General features: G+C 40.2%; 1 protein-coding gene across 2 annotated transcripts; it reads left to right on the top strand.

Annotated features, from left to right (window-relative positions):
- Positions 1-4,226: 4,226 nt before the first annotated feature.
- Positions 4,227-12,841, top strand: LOC115766077 (putative elongator complex protein 1). Of its 2 annotated transcripts, XM_030709881.1 has the most exons (6): positions 4,227-4,833; positions 4,933-6,013; positions 6,349-7,758; positions 9,981-10,215; positions 10,310-10,671; positions 12,606-12,841. In XM_030709881.1, the coding sequence occupies exons 1-6, from the start codon at positions 4,261-4,263 to the stop codon at positions 12,668-12,670; spliced, it is 3,726 nt and encodes a 1,241-aa protein (XP_030565741.1). In that variant the 5' UTR covers positions 4,227-4,260; the 3' UTR covers positions 12,671-12,841. The 2 variants fall into 2 exon arrangements, 1 of the variants encoding a protein (XP_030565741.1); XR_004018176.1 differs by lacking the exons at positions 4,227-4,833; positions 4,933-6,013; positions 6,349-7,758; positions 9,981-10,215; positions 10,310-10,671 and adding an exon at positions 12,245-12,418.
- Positions 12,842-12,848: the final 7 nt, after the last annotated feature.

Genomic DNA, 12,848 nt, shown 5'->3' with positions numbered 1-12,848 from the left:
ATTATATTATATTGCAGATCAACTACAAATACCCTGTAAAATACAGTCTGTTCTATTAATCACATAGTTTTATTTGTGATTATGTATTACCCTTATATTTAGATCTGAATCAATTCAATATTTTTTCCTTTAATTTATTTATCAATTTGCCTTCGCTTAGTTTATCGTTTTCTTCCTGTATTTTCTTTTTTATTATAATTTACTCTCGTCTCGCCTTCTATTTGTTTTTGTTTTGCATACGTTCTAATTGTTTTGCCCGCTGTTGCGGCTGGAAATTTTAATTAATTTTGTCGTTTGTGTTGTTGCTTTTGTTGCTGGGTCTGTCATGTCTCATATGTCAATTTGTGTTCCTTTTGTTTACGTTTCGCAGGCAAGCTGTTGTTCATGTTGTTGTTGCATAGGGAATTAAACAAAAAAAAAAAAATAAATAAATAAAAACTGCAGACATGCATTAAAAACAAATGCGCTGTTTATTTGTTTTTGTTTGTGTTGTTGTTGTTGCGCAGTTCGTGATATTTTGCCAATTTTCACTACTTCGCATTTTATGTGCATATTTCCAGCGCATAAACAGTTAGCACTCGACGACCGCCCCCCTTCGCCCACATCAAACTCTAACTGTGCAAGTTTAGCAGTCAGATGTGAATAGAGAAACTGCATACGAAAAAAAGAAGGGAGACGGCATCCACAAAGAGAGCGAGCTGAGGCGAGAGAGCTGATGCTGACGTCACCAACAGTGGCAGGCTGCTTGCATTGGAATTCGCAATGGAATTCGAACAACAACTGCAACAAGCTAGCCATCTACACGCTCACGCACCAGTGTTGCCCACTTTCGAGCAGCTAAAAAAGCTAATTATGAGCAAAAAAAAACTTAAAAAAGGCTAAATTCAAATAAATGAAACGAAAATATACTTGCTCTTTTAATATATTTAACTAAATATTGATATATTTTAATATATCACATATATTCTACAATCTATGCAATAACTACCGGCTTTTAATCCATAAATTGATATTTTCCTCTAGCTCTTTGTTTTCAATATATGCCGGAATCTCACTTAAGCCAGATCTGACGACAAAGTGCGGAACGGACAACACTGGAGTACACACACACACACGCACAAACTGGCAGCAGCCGAAGTGTGCTAAAAATAAATCTGTGTGCAAATTCACGTAAAACACAAACAAAAGCCGCATACAAAGTAAAGAAAGGAAGAAGCGCAGGCAAACAAAAAACAATCGAAAAGCTCAGGTCAAATATGCAGTGAGAGCAAAATGCAAGCAAATGCGAAAAATGAGCACAACGAAAATACATGTTTAATTAAAAAAACAACAACAAAGTTGCTTTTACTCTGCTGCGTGTCTTGGCGATAATCAATTTGCACGACGATAACGATGATAACTATAACGACAGGTGCTGCAATGTAATTCCATGAAAACCCACGCGCTGGACGACTGATAACATAATATACATGTACAGGTGTATGTATATGTACATATGTGAAGAGATAAGCGCTTACTTTTACTTTAGTTATGTAAACAATGTTAAATATTGTGCAAAAATAATGTCACATTGCAATATGTGATAAGAGTCGAAAGGTCAAAGCAAATTACAAATGTATCACACTAATCGGAGATATGCAGTTAGCACCTTTTAATATTTAATACTGCTTGCCATAGATAACAATTTCCAATTGGACAGTACAAGCGAGCCAATCAGATGATAAATTAGAACACACTGTAAGATCAGCGTAGCAAATCCACTAACACTAATGCAGCAAAAGTTCACGCAATTCTGACATTTACATTCCCACACACACACACACACACAAACCAGAAACAGAGGCAGGCGCCTGTTTATAACGCCCACACGCATTGCAATATACAAACAAAGCAAAAGCTTGGGCGCAACAACAATTTCAAATGTGTGACGTCAGCGACTCGAACAATTTTGCCGACTGACCAGCAAGAGCAACTACAACAACAAGGCTACGCATATACATACATATACTACAACGGAAACTACGATGCGATACGCTTCGGTTATTGCCGTTAATTATTGTTGTCTGTTGTTGTTGTAGCTGTATTGAATTTGGTCATTCATGGAGCCGCTTGTTTTGCATGCGTGCATATGAGTGTGTTTGCCTGTGTGTATGTGAATGTGAAGCCTCGCTTGCTATTCACAATAAGCCGAAAAGGCAACAACAGCAACAAAATTGCGCGCTATTGGAGCGCAGAGTTGTAAAACGTGTTTTTGTTTTGCTGATGTAGATATTGTTGTTGCTGTTGTTGCCGAACAAAAATGCGTAGTTTGTTGTTGTTTCTTTTTTGCTTTCGTTTTTGGCTGCGTCAAATAAGGCAAAAACAAATATATGTGCACATACATATGCGCATACATATATATATTTGTATGTATGTATGCTTTCAAAAGGCTTCTCAAAGCGTTTACATATAACTATAGTTTGACCTCAGACAACCAACATAAAAAATCTTGTTTTGATTTTTAATCAAATCTTTTGTTTGCATTTTTATGGTTTTTATCACTGCAACAACACATGCGTGATGTTTTATGCAATTTTATCAACATTGCCAAAAATATTTTACCCAATTTTGAACAGCTAAATATTAGGCAAACACAGACACAAGCTGCTCTCAATCACACAAACATAGACAGACGGAGACAGCTGCCAAGGCGCGCCCATGTGCGTGGAATGCGGGAAGATGGCAGATAGAAAAAAAAGAGAGCACCAAAATACGTTAGTTCTTATTGGCACAGCAGCCAGGCTGATTGCCTTATCCTTTTTGCGCCAGCTTTCGTCACTTTCACCCACACGCACATACGCACACATACGCACTGATATCAAGCAGACAGCACGACGCGCAAAAAGGGCGTTGGGTAGTCCTTATGTCAAAACAACACCAAAATCTCACATACATATGCACATTTACATTCACATTTTACACCTTACCTGCTTCCTATTGCTCTGCTGCGGCGGCTGCTGCTGTCTGGCATTCCACTACGCCTTCAATGCTGCTGCTGCTGCTGCTGCTGCTGACGACGACGTCGACGCTGGTCGCCCATCAAGCAGTGATCGTACACATGCACATTTTAATTTCGAATATTATAAATTATTTATAAACATTTGCACGCACACACACACCGACGCCCGCACACCGATAGATATATATATACATATATATGTATATAAATATATATATGGCCCAACTTGCTGCTGGTTTTTTGTGTGGAATTTTCTACACTTTTCCTGCTACCTGCCACACATTTGTTATGCTGTTTTCTTTTTTACTCCTGTGCTCGCGCAGCTGTCATCGTTTAAGTAGTAGTATTAACACGCATGCACACAACAATGTTTTAACGCACAGAACGTACTAATTTTACAGCAACAAAAAATTCCATGAAAAATAAAGCAGCCATCTTTGCCCAGAATTAGGATTGTTGATATTATATCGGTATATCGATATCAAGTGTGCGATAAATGATATCTCTGTGTTTTCTTTTTTTTTTTTTGATGACCAAATTTACAAGGCTTATCGAGTTACCAAGTTACGCAATGAGCAGCTATCGATAGGCGCAAGTTCAGTAGGTCGTGACGTAAAAATGTAAATGTTTTGTATCAATATAAGTTAAATTAATTTAAAATAGCTTTTTTGCTTTTCATAATGAAATTCAGTATACTACAAAAACGAATTGAATTACATAAAGCTATATACAGTGCCGTTTATTATAAAAAAATTTGATCTCGGCGCCAAAGTATGATGCAGTAGCGCTAGAAGCGATAGCTTAAATATGTTATCGTTATGTTTATTTTTATGGAAATTAAACTGGAACAGCAAACATATATAAAAAAGTATCTTGGTTATTTAATTTTTCTATTTCAGACATTGTTTATAGTGCTGTAAAGTATTTTTAAATATCAGTATGGCGCCCTGCCTCCTTGCTTGACGTAGTTGCGCATGACAGCGATAGTAAAAATATCGTGATGTAAATATGTAAGCTCGATAACTGATGTTTATTTTAATTTGCATATAACAATCTATAATGACACTAAAGAATTGCTTTAAGAATAGCTTTAAATGTGTCAACAGCAGTGGTTAGGTTTGGGATTTTGCTAATTGATTGTTACACTCGATTATTACTCGATATGTGGCTCATTCGATACAAAAGTCATTGAGAGTATTTTATGTGGTATTTACTCGTGCGCACGTTGTTGTCATTGCATGACAAAATAATATAAAGAAAATATGCGCAATCTGAAACTGCAATATTGCAAGGAACAGATCACAGGCGTTAAAAATGCCAAACAACTGTTGCTCCAACCGGATCACGAACGTAGCGGCCAAGAAATCACATTCATTGTGACCGACAGCACAATCTACGCCACAGACAATGAAGCTGGCGATGGGGAGGCGCCCAAACTTGTAGCCGAACTGCCGGATATAGTCGGTGCAGAGTATTTGCAGCTGGAGAACGCAATATGTGTGGCCACGGGCGCCGGCGAGGTGCTAATCCTCAAACCCGACACACTGGCCCAGAGCGAGGGTACCTACTGCGACGTGGGCATTGAGTGCATGGCCTGGTCACCCAACCAGGAGGTGGTCGCCTTTATAACCAAAACGAAGAATGTGGTCGTCATGACCTGCACATATGATGTGCTAGGCGAGCAGCCGTTAGATGCGGCACTCGCGGACGCTCAACAGTTCGTGAACGTGGGCTGGGGCAAGAAGGAGACACAGTTCCATGGCACGGCTGGTAAACAGGCGGCCAAACAATCCGCAGAGTTCCAACCGCCTGAAGATGTGCAGCAGTTACCTCAGGTGAGTGAGACTGACTGAGCGGTTCGATTTTATTTAAGAAGATTTGTAATATTAGCTTGTACACATATATTTACTTATATACGATCTATTCGCCAATAGGATATGCAGATAGCCTGGCGTGGCGATGACGCCTATTTCGCCGTCTCATATGTGGCCGCCCAGGTGGGTCGCACCTTCAGCGTTTACGACTGCGAGGGCAAACTGCAGTATACGGCGGAAAAGTGGAATGGATTGCAGACACCAATCGCCTGGCGTCCCAGCGGCAATTGGATTGCCCAACCGCAAATCCTGTCCAGCAAATCAACTGTGGCGTTGTTCGAAAAGAACGGTTTGCGTCATCGCGAATTTGTGTTGCCCTTCGATTTGCACGAGGAGGCAATTGTGCGGCTTCGCTGGAGCAACGATTCAGACATCCTGGCGCTGCATACGGTTACAGAGGAGGCGCAAACAATTTATCTCTATACGATTGGCAATTATCATTGGTATCTGAAGCAGGTGCTGGTCTATAAGGAGCAACTGGATCCGCTTGCCTTTTTCCACTGGGACACTCGTCTGGGTAACGAGCACATGCTGCACGTTCTGCTCGAGAGTGGCAAACGTTATACGCATCGCTTTCATTATGCCATCGATTGCCAACCGGGCACAGCCATTGTCTGTGTCATCGATGGCAAGCGCCTACTACTGACCAATTTCTCGGCGGCTGTGGTGCCGCCGCCCATGTGCTGGCGCGTCGTCGAAATGAGTAGCTATATAAATGCCGTTAGCTCCTGCGATTCCCACATATGTATTTATACCAGCGATCGTGTGCTGCACTTTTATGTGCCGGAAATGAATCAGTTCTTATGCCACGATCAGCTCCAACCTGAGTTTGAGCAAATCCAATTGGCCAATTTGAGCTGCTTCTTCGATTCCTATTTGCTGGCCACACACAGCGTGGGCAGCCAGACGCGCATCCTCTTGCTTAATAATGGCAAGACGACAAGCTCGCAGCGCATCGCTGGCACCATAAATGCCCTGGCCGTGAGCAATGGCAATTTCTACATCCAAACACTCGACAATGGCCACATCTACGAGTTTGCCCTGACCGCCGACAAGCAGACAAAGCTTATGCGCAGCTATTTGCAGCTCGGACAGGCCGTGGATCAAATGATAATTCACAGCAGCCCCTTCGCACCAGCAGGTATGTTCAAATCTATATGCATAAGGATGTGATTGATTGACTGACTGACTGACCTTGCTCTACATCTCTTTTATGTAATGTACAAGAATACTTAGACTTGGGAAAGTGAGGAAAATTAGTGAGTGATGACTATGCTCTTGGGATGTAAATGAATTCAAATTTTTAGTCTGACTGATTGATTAACGATGAATGGAATGACGATGAATGGGATGATAAATAGGAAAGGAATACCGTTCTCGCATATAAACTAATTATTTAATAATTAATTAAAAGAAAATGTGCTTGTCTGATATGAAGTTCCTTTGATAATGCTTACCAATGCACTTACTTTTCAGGTAAACTGATTACGCTGCGCTCGCAGCAGCTGCTACACATAGATGGGCAGAGGATTGACGAGGATGTGACCTCAATCTGCGTGGTCGACGATTATTTGGTCTATACACAGCTGAATTCGCTGCACTTCGTACGGTTGTTGGATAAACGCGCTGTTTCCACGCGCAGCATTGAGCGTGGCGCCAAGCTGGTGACATCGGCAAGCGATGCCCGGCTGGTGTTGCAGCTGCCGCGCGGCAATCTGGAGGTGATCTGTCCCCGTGTCCTGGCACTGGGCCTAATTGGCAGGCAGCTCGATCGTTATCAATACGAGGAGGCAATGCGAATAGTGCGCAAGCAGCGCATCAATCTGAACATCATCTGTGACCACAATGTCGAGCAATTTCGTACCAATGTGGACAAGTTTCTGCGCCAGATTGTGGACGCCCAATGGATATGCCTGTTCCTTAGCGAGCTGCAGAACGAGGACTATGCGCTGGGCATGTACGCCAGCAACTATGACGCTTCGCAGCAACACTATCCGCCCGACTACAATGTCAAGCAGAAGGTGCAAAAGATATGCGCCCTGTTGATCGCCCACATGACCCAGGCCACAGATCCCGCGCTAATGGCACGCTATCGCCTGCCCATTATCACCGCCTACGTGAAGGCCGGCAGCCTGCCGCATGCATTGCAATACATTTGGCGGCACAAGCAAACCGATGCACAGCTGGGCGAGCAGCTGCTCAAGTATCTGCTCTATTTGGTCGATGTGAATGAACTGTATAATGCCGCCTTGGGCACCTATCATTTTGGCCTGGTCCTGTTCGTTGCCGAGCAATCGCAAAAGGATCCCAAAGAGTTTTTGCCCTATCTCAACGAGCTGAAGGCCCTGCCGCTGAACTATCGCAAATTCAAGATCGATGAGCATCTGAAGCGCTTTGAACGTGCTCTCAATCATTTGGCTGAATGTGGCGAGGAGCATTATGATCTGGCGCTCGACTTCATACAAAAGCATAATCTTTATGGCCAGGCTCTGGTCGCCTATCAGGCTCAGCAGGATTTCCATCGGCGCATTTGTGTCGCCTATGCGGATCATTTGCGCGCCAATGCCCAACTGGAGGCGGCCAGTCTTATGTACGAACGGGGCGGGCAGCTGCAGCAGGCGCTGCTCAGCGCCCGCCACACACTCGACTGGCAGCGTGTCCTGAGGCTGGCACAGTCTGCCGGCGAGCCACTGGCACAGGTGGCCAATTCACTGGTGGCACCGCTTCAGCAACACGATCGCCATTTGGAAGCCTACGAGCTGCTCAAACGATTCGAAGAGCCGACCAGTGAGGCGCCGCTGGACGTGCTGCTGCACGGCCATCTCTACGGACGTGCCATCTACGAGGCGGGCCTGCTGGACCTAGACGGCACAGCTGATCTGTTGGGTAAGTCAACCCTGAGAAGTTTCCAAATAACTTTTGTCAAATTAGTTTTCAAGCGATCTGCTTGGTATCTGCTTTTAAATGTTTTATAGCGTATTTATAGCTGGTATGAAACGGCAATGCTTGAAGTTAATAATTCTAGCATTATTTAAAATATGAAAATCTGCCAAAAACAATGTCTTTTATGCCTTAAATTCAAAAAGTAATTGAATTTCGAATTGATTTTGTCAGTGTTACCAGCTGCCGCTTTATAAAAATAGCTGAAATTAGCCGAATTAGCTTTCTAAGCACAAATTGGCAGGAAACAGGGCTGTTTATGCTTGTTATTGACATGCCATAAAATAGCTAAATCGATTCCAGCTGAAAACCTCTGAAAATAGCTACCTGCAGCTAGAAAATAGCCTAATTCGTAATACTAGCTGGTTTTTAAATGGTCGCTTGAAAGTTGTATAATTCCTTACAATGATTTACTTGTGATGGTTTTTAAAGACTTTTTCGGTATAGAAATTTGATAACTTCCATGCAATAAATGGATGCAATTGAATTGATTAAATATGCAACTATTTTTATATAACAAATAGTTTCCAGAACAGAATTTTTCTTCCAATTTAGAAACTGCCTTGAAAGCAAAGTTCTGCTAAAAGTGATATTAAAAAGTTAATATATGAACTAATACTTCATCAGTTCACATAATTAAATAGTTAAACGTTGGAAAAGTAATAAATTTATTTTCAAACCAGACTCTAGCTTAAAAAACCTCTAAATGGTTAAATTTTGGAAATGTTTACAACTGACAACAGTGAAATAAAGTTATAATCTTAACGATCCAAAAAAGCACGACTTCGGATTTCGGTAATTGTATTAGATAAGAGCAAATTGTCGAGACCCTAACCAAATGAATAATGGTCCATAAATTTCGACAAGAAGTTAGCCAAATGGAGTCTCAGCTAGACTTGGGGTATAAATAGGGTCTGTTCAAGATTGGAAGCTTCATTCAAAAGCCGATATCATGAAGTTTTTAACGCTTGCAATTTTCGCAATCTTGTTGGTCGCCGTCCTGGGACAGCAGCTGGAACGCTTTGGTCCCCGTCATGAAGTTGGTGATTTGGAAAAATCAGCTCGTCACTTTATTGAATCGCCCATTACTCCCATGGGGCGAGTTCAGCGCAGTGTGCGCTCAGAGGAGAAGGTATCCGTTGGACCTCATGTGGGTTACATGCCTCGGCATCACTCAATAAAACTATGAATGAACAAACAAAGGATGTTGGGCTAACAGTGGACACCCATCAGCATTCATAGATGCTACACAAGTAACCCACCTACCTTCCCACACTTCAAAATAGAGCATTACAAAAAATGAAATTTTTTCCTGCACAAATCGATTTGAATAAAAATCACTGTGAAGGAACTTAATGTGTTTTAAGTGTGATTTCAAGATTGAATACCAGCTCACAATTATATATTTGAATATAATATAGGGCTGAAATTTACATAGAGAAGTTTGAGAAGTTCTGGATAAATCGCGAGAAACTAAAGCCATGAAAATTGTAGATAATATTCAATGTAAGCAATTTTTATTGTTTTGCTTCCGATCTTTGTTAAAAATCATTTCAGAGCTGTTTTTCACATCTCGGGTAAATAATCCATTTCTCTTGGCTGAAAAATAGTTCTAAATAGGTTGAAATATGAGCGATAGTTTTTGATTTTTACTTCTGCTTCATTTTTCAACTATTTTTATGGTGCACACCAGGCATTTAAGTGGGCGGAAACTTTGATTCCCACTTTTGGCTTTTCATTCGTTCGTTCGGACCTTTTTTTTTTAATATATTATATGTAACATAATTTGTGACGTTATCTTTCCTGAAAGTATGTGTAGCTTTAAACATTCCATGGGCTTCAAGTAAAACATGTCCCGTGCAAGGCCGGGTAATTTCCGCTTGTAATATATATGCTGAAAAAAAAATGTTATCCCAACTGACTAAAGGAAGAGCTGAATTTCTGTTTTTAGTGAATGCTTGAAGGTGGTTTTTAGAATATTCCACGCGCAAGAGTGAAAAATAAGTGGAAACTGGCTGCATGAAACTCTTTTTATTCGAAATGTTACGATAAAACGTGTTCCAGACGTTTGTCAATAACCAAAGATCCTGTATAGATATTTTTATTCAAATGGTATTTTGTGGAATCCAGTCTATATCCAGCTAACTAATTTACCTCCATCCAATCAGGTAAACGCGTTAGGCCCGCGCTCATTGCATATGTTGGACAATTGGAGGCTTCACTGCGTGCAGATCGCGACCTTTTCGTGGAGTACAAACAGCGTCTGCTGGACATACGCAAGCGCCAGGCGACGGCGGCGGATGCCGGCGAGGAGCACGAGCTGGATATTGATGAGGTGGATCTGTTGTCGGACACCAGCAGCATCAGCTCGTCGCGGCACAGCGGCAGCTCGCGGGGCACCGGGTAAGGCGTCACTTGCTGTTGCACCTGACTGCATTCGAGTTTTATTTTCCTTTTCTTTTTTTTCTGGTACTCACTTTCTTTCGTTTTGGTGCAGAAAAACATTTCGCTCCAGCAAAAATCGACGCAAACACGAACGCAAACTGCTCAGTCTGAAGCCGGGCAACCCCTTCGAAGATATCGCGCTCATCGATGCGCTGCACAACCAAGTCACGAAGCTCGGCCAGCAGCAGCAGCAGCAGCTTGTGCGTGACACATGCAAAGCGCTCCTCCAGCTGCACACCGAGGATGTCCAGGCGGCGGCGCTGCAGCGCCAATACGAGGGCATTCTGACGGAGCTGCTTGCGTCGCTGGACGAGATCTGGCTGCCGGAGCTAATGGGCGGCACCACACAGCATCTGACCGGACCCAATGTCGACTATCTGGCCCTGCAAAAGGAACAGCGTTATGCTCTAATATGTGGGTATTACTCAAATTAGGCATTGGCTAGGCTAAATGAATATATGCGTAGTTAGAGATTGTGAGAATCGAAGAGGAGGAGCCTCTCTCCATGCCTTTAAAATATAATAGTAAAATAATATGATATACAATATGATATATGATATGCAACTGATCCTTATATATATACATATATAACATATTATTATATGCTTAAGGAGAGAGCTTCCTTTTACATATATCTTAAAAATAGTTTAATAGAATTTGATGTAGTACTATCTACAATATTTTATATGACATATGTCATATATCATACCATACATATATATTGATATCTCAAAGAGAGATTCCTTTTCCATTGATGTAAAGCATAGTGTAATAGAATTTCATATGAAATCATCTACAATGTGACATATGACATATGATATTTGACTGATTAGAGAGATTAGAGATTTCTCTTCCATATATCTATAAAATAGATCAATAGAATTGTATATAACGTGTTTTATCATATGATATATAACATATGATGTATATATATTATATTATATATATATTATTTATCATTCTAATCTCATCAAGATTTTCTCACCAAATGTAATATAATTTTATATGATGCGATCTACCATATGATATGTAACATATATGTAACAGATTCCTTTTAAATGTCATCTCATCATATTCTCACAAAGATTCCTTTTTTATATATGTTATAAATAGTGCAATAGCTTGCTATATTATATATATACTATATATGATATTCAACTGATTAATATATATATATATGGTATATGTTATTTCATTAGGTTCTCTAGGAGGTAGATTATATGTTTATTATATTCCCTATCAGAGAGATTCTCTTTTTTATACCCTTGCAGAGGGTATTATAATTTTGTCGTGAAATGAGTAACGCATAGAAGGAGACATCTCCGACCCCATAAAGTATATATATTCTTGATCAGCATCAACAGCCGAGTCGATAGAGCCATGTCCGTCTGTCTGTTTCTATGCGAACTAGTCTCTCAGTTTTAAAGCTATCTCAATGAAACTTTGCAGAAGTCGCTCTTTCTGTTGCACGCAGCACATGTGTCAAAACCAGCTAGATCGGAGCACTTTATCATATAGCTGCCATAGGAACGATCAGTCGAAAACTAAGTTGTTGTATGGAAAACTTTTTTTGTCATTAATTAAACACGGCATTTAAAGATTTCACTATGCTCCCTTAACTTTTGCAAAATCTTATTTACATCGGACTACTATATCATATATCTGCTATAGGAACGATCTGTCGAAAACTAGGTTTTTGATTAAAAACATTTCTTGTTTATTAAGATATCTTGCCCAAACTCGGCATTAACTATTTTCCCTGTGCTTCTTAGATACGGGCAAAACACTATAAGCATTACGAAAAGGTTAGGTCTGCAAGGGTATTACATCTTCGGCGTGTCGAAGATAGCCTTTCTTTCTTTCAAATTGTGTTGGGTAATTTGTTGAACTTCTCGAAGTCCTAAGTATTTTTAAGTTTTTCTCATTATAATATTAAATTCATGGCAAATACATAAACTTAGTAAACTGATTGAAAATGTTCAACATTAGTCAGAAATTGTATTTTGTTTCGATTGTTAACAGATTTTTACTCGAAAACGTTAAAAGGTTTTTAAACTTAAATTTAGATCGGAATTTTCTGTCTCTGTCCAACGTTTTAAATTAACAGTTTTAAGGTCTGAGGAGATTTTTGTAATTTAACTATGGAGAGTTTTAATCCTAAGTAAGATACTTTTAAATTATATATGGTTATATCTATATGTCTAAAACTTCAAATCGATCTGACAAATAAGCAGCTCTTTAAACTATGTTCCAGTTAAATAAACGTGAACTCTTTAGTTTGTTGAAACTTTATATTTATCTAGAAATCGATACTAATTTGAAGTATTTCGCCCCTCTATTTATTTCAGCTCCCCTGAAGCGATTGAAGCCGCAATTGATCATTATCGATTGGAAGCATGGCATATTGCATTAGTTCTTGTCATAATTGTGGTCATATTATGGATAGGTTAAATGGATTTATACTTTACGTGCAAATTGATTTTGCGATAATCAAAATCGAAAATAGTTTATCTATCGAATCGCCGCCTCTCCTTGACTTTCACTATGTTTTCACAGCTCTGAGATAAACGTTGCATTAAAATCACTAATTG

This window comes from Drosophila novamexicana, unplaced genomic scaffold (genome assembly GCF_003285875.2).
Source record: "Drosophila novamexicana strain 15010-1031.04,08,12 unplaced genomic scaffold, DnovRS2.1 tig00001062-arrow-arrow-pilon, whole genome shotgun sequence".
NCBI classification, from domain to species: domain Eukaryota; kingdom Metazoa; phylum Arthropoda; class Insecta; order Diptera; family Drosophilidae; genus Drosophila; species Drosophila novamexicana.
This window is presented reverse-complemented; position numbering and strand designations above follow the sequence as displayed.

Bases quoted from the DNA above. Each gene is read 5' to 3' on its own strand.
- LOC115766077 (XM_030709881.1), top strand. From the start codon at position 4,261: ATGCGCAATCTGAAACTGCAATATTGCAAGGAACAGATCACAGGCGTT. The intron at 7,759-9,980 runs GTAAGTCAACCC...CCATCCAATCAG, and splicing joins CGGCACAGCTGATCTGTTGG to GTAAACGCGTTAGGCCCGCG. The intron at 10,216-10,309 runs GTAAGGCGTCAC...GTTTTGGTGCAG, and splicing joins GGCAGCTCGCGGGGCACCGG to AAAAACATTTCGCTCCAGCA.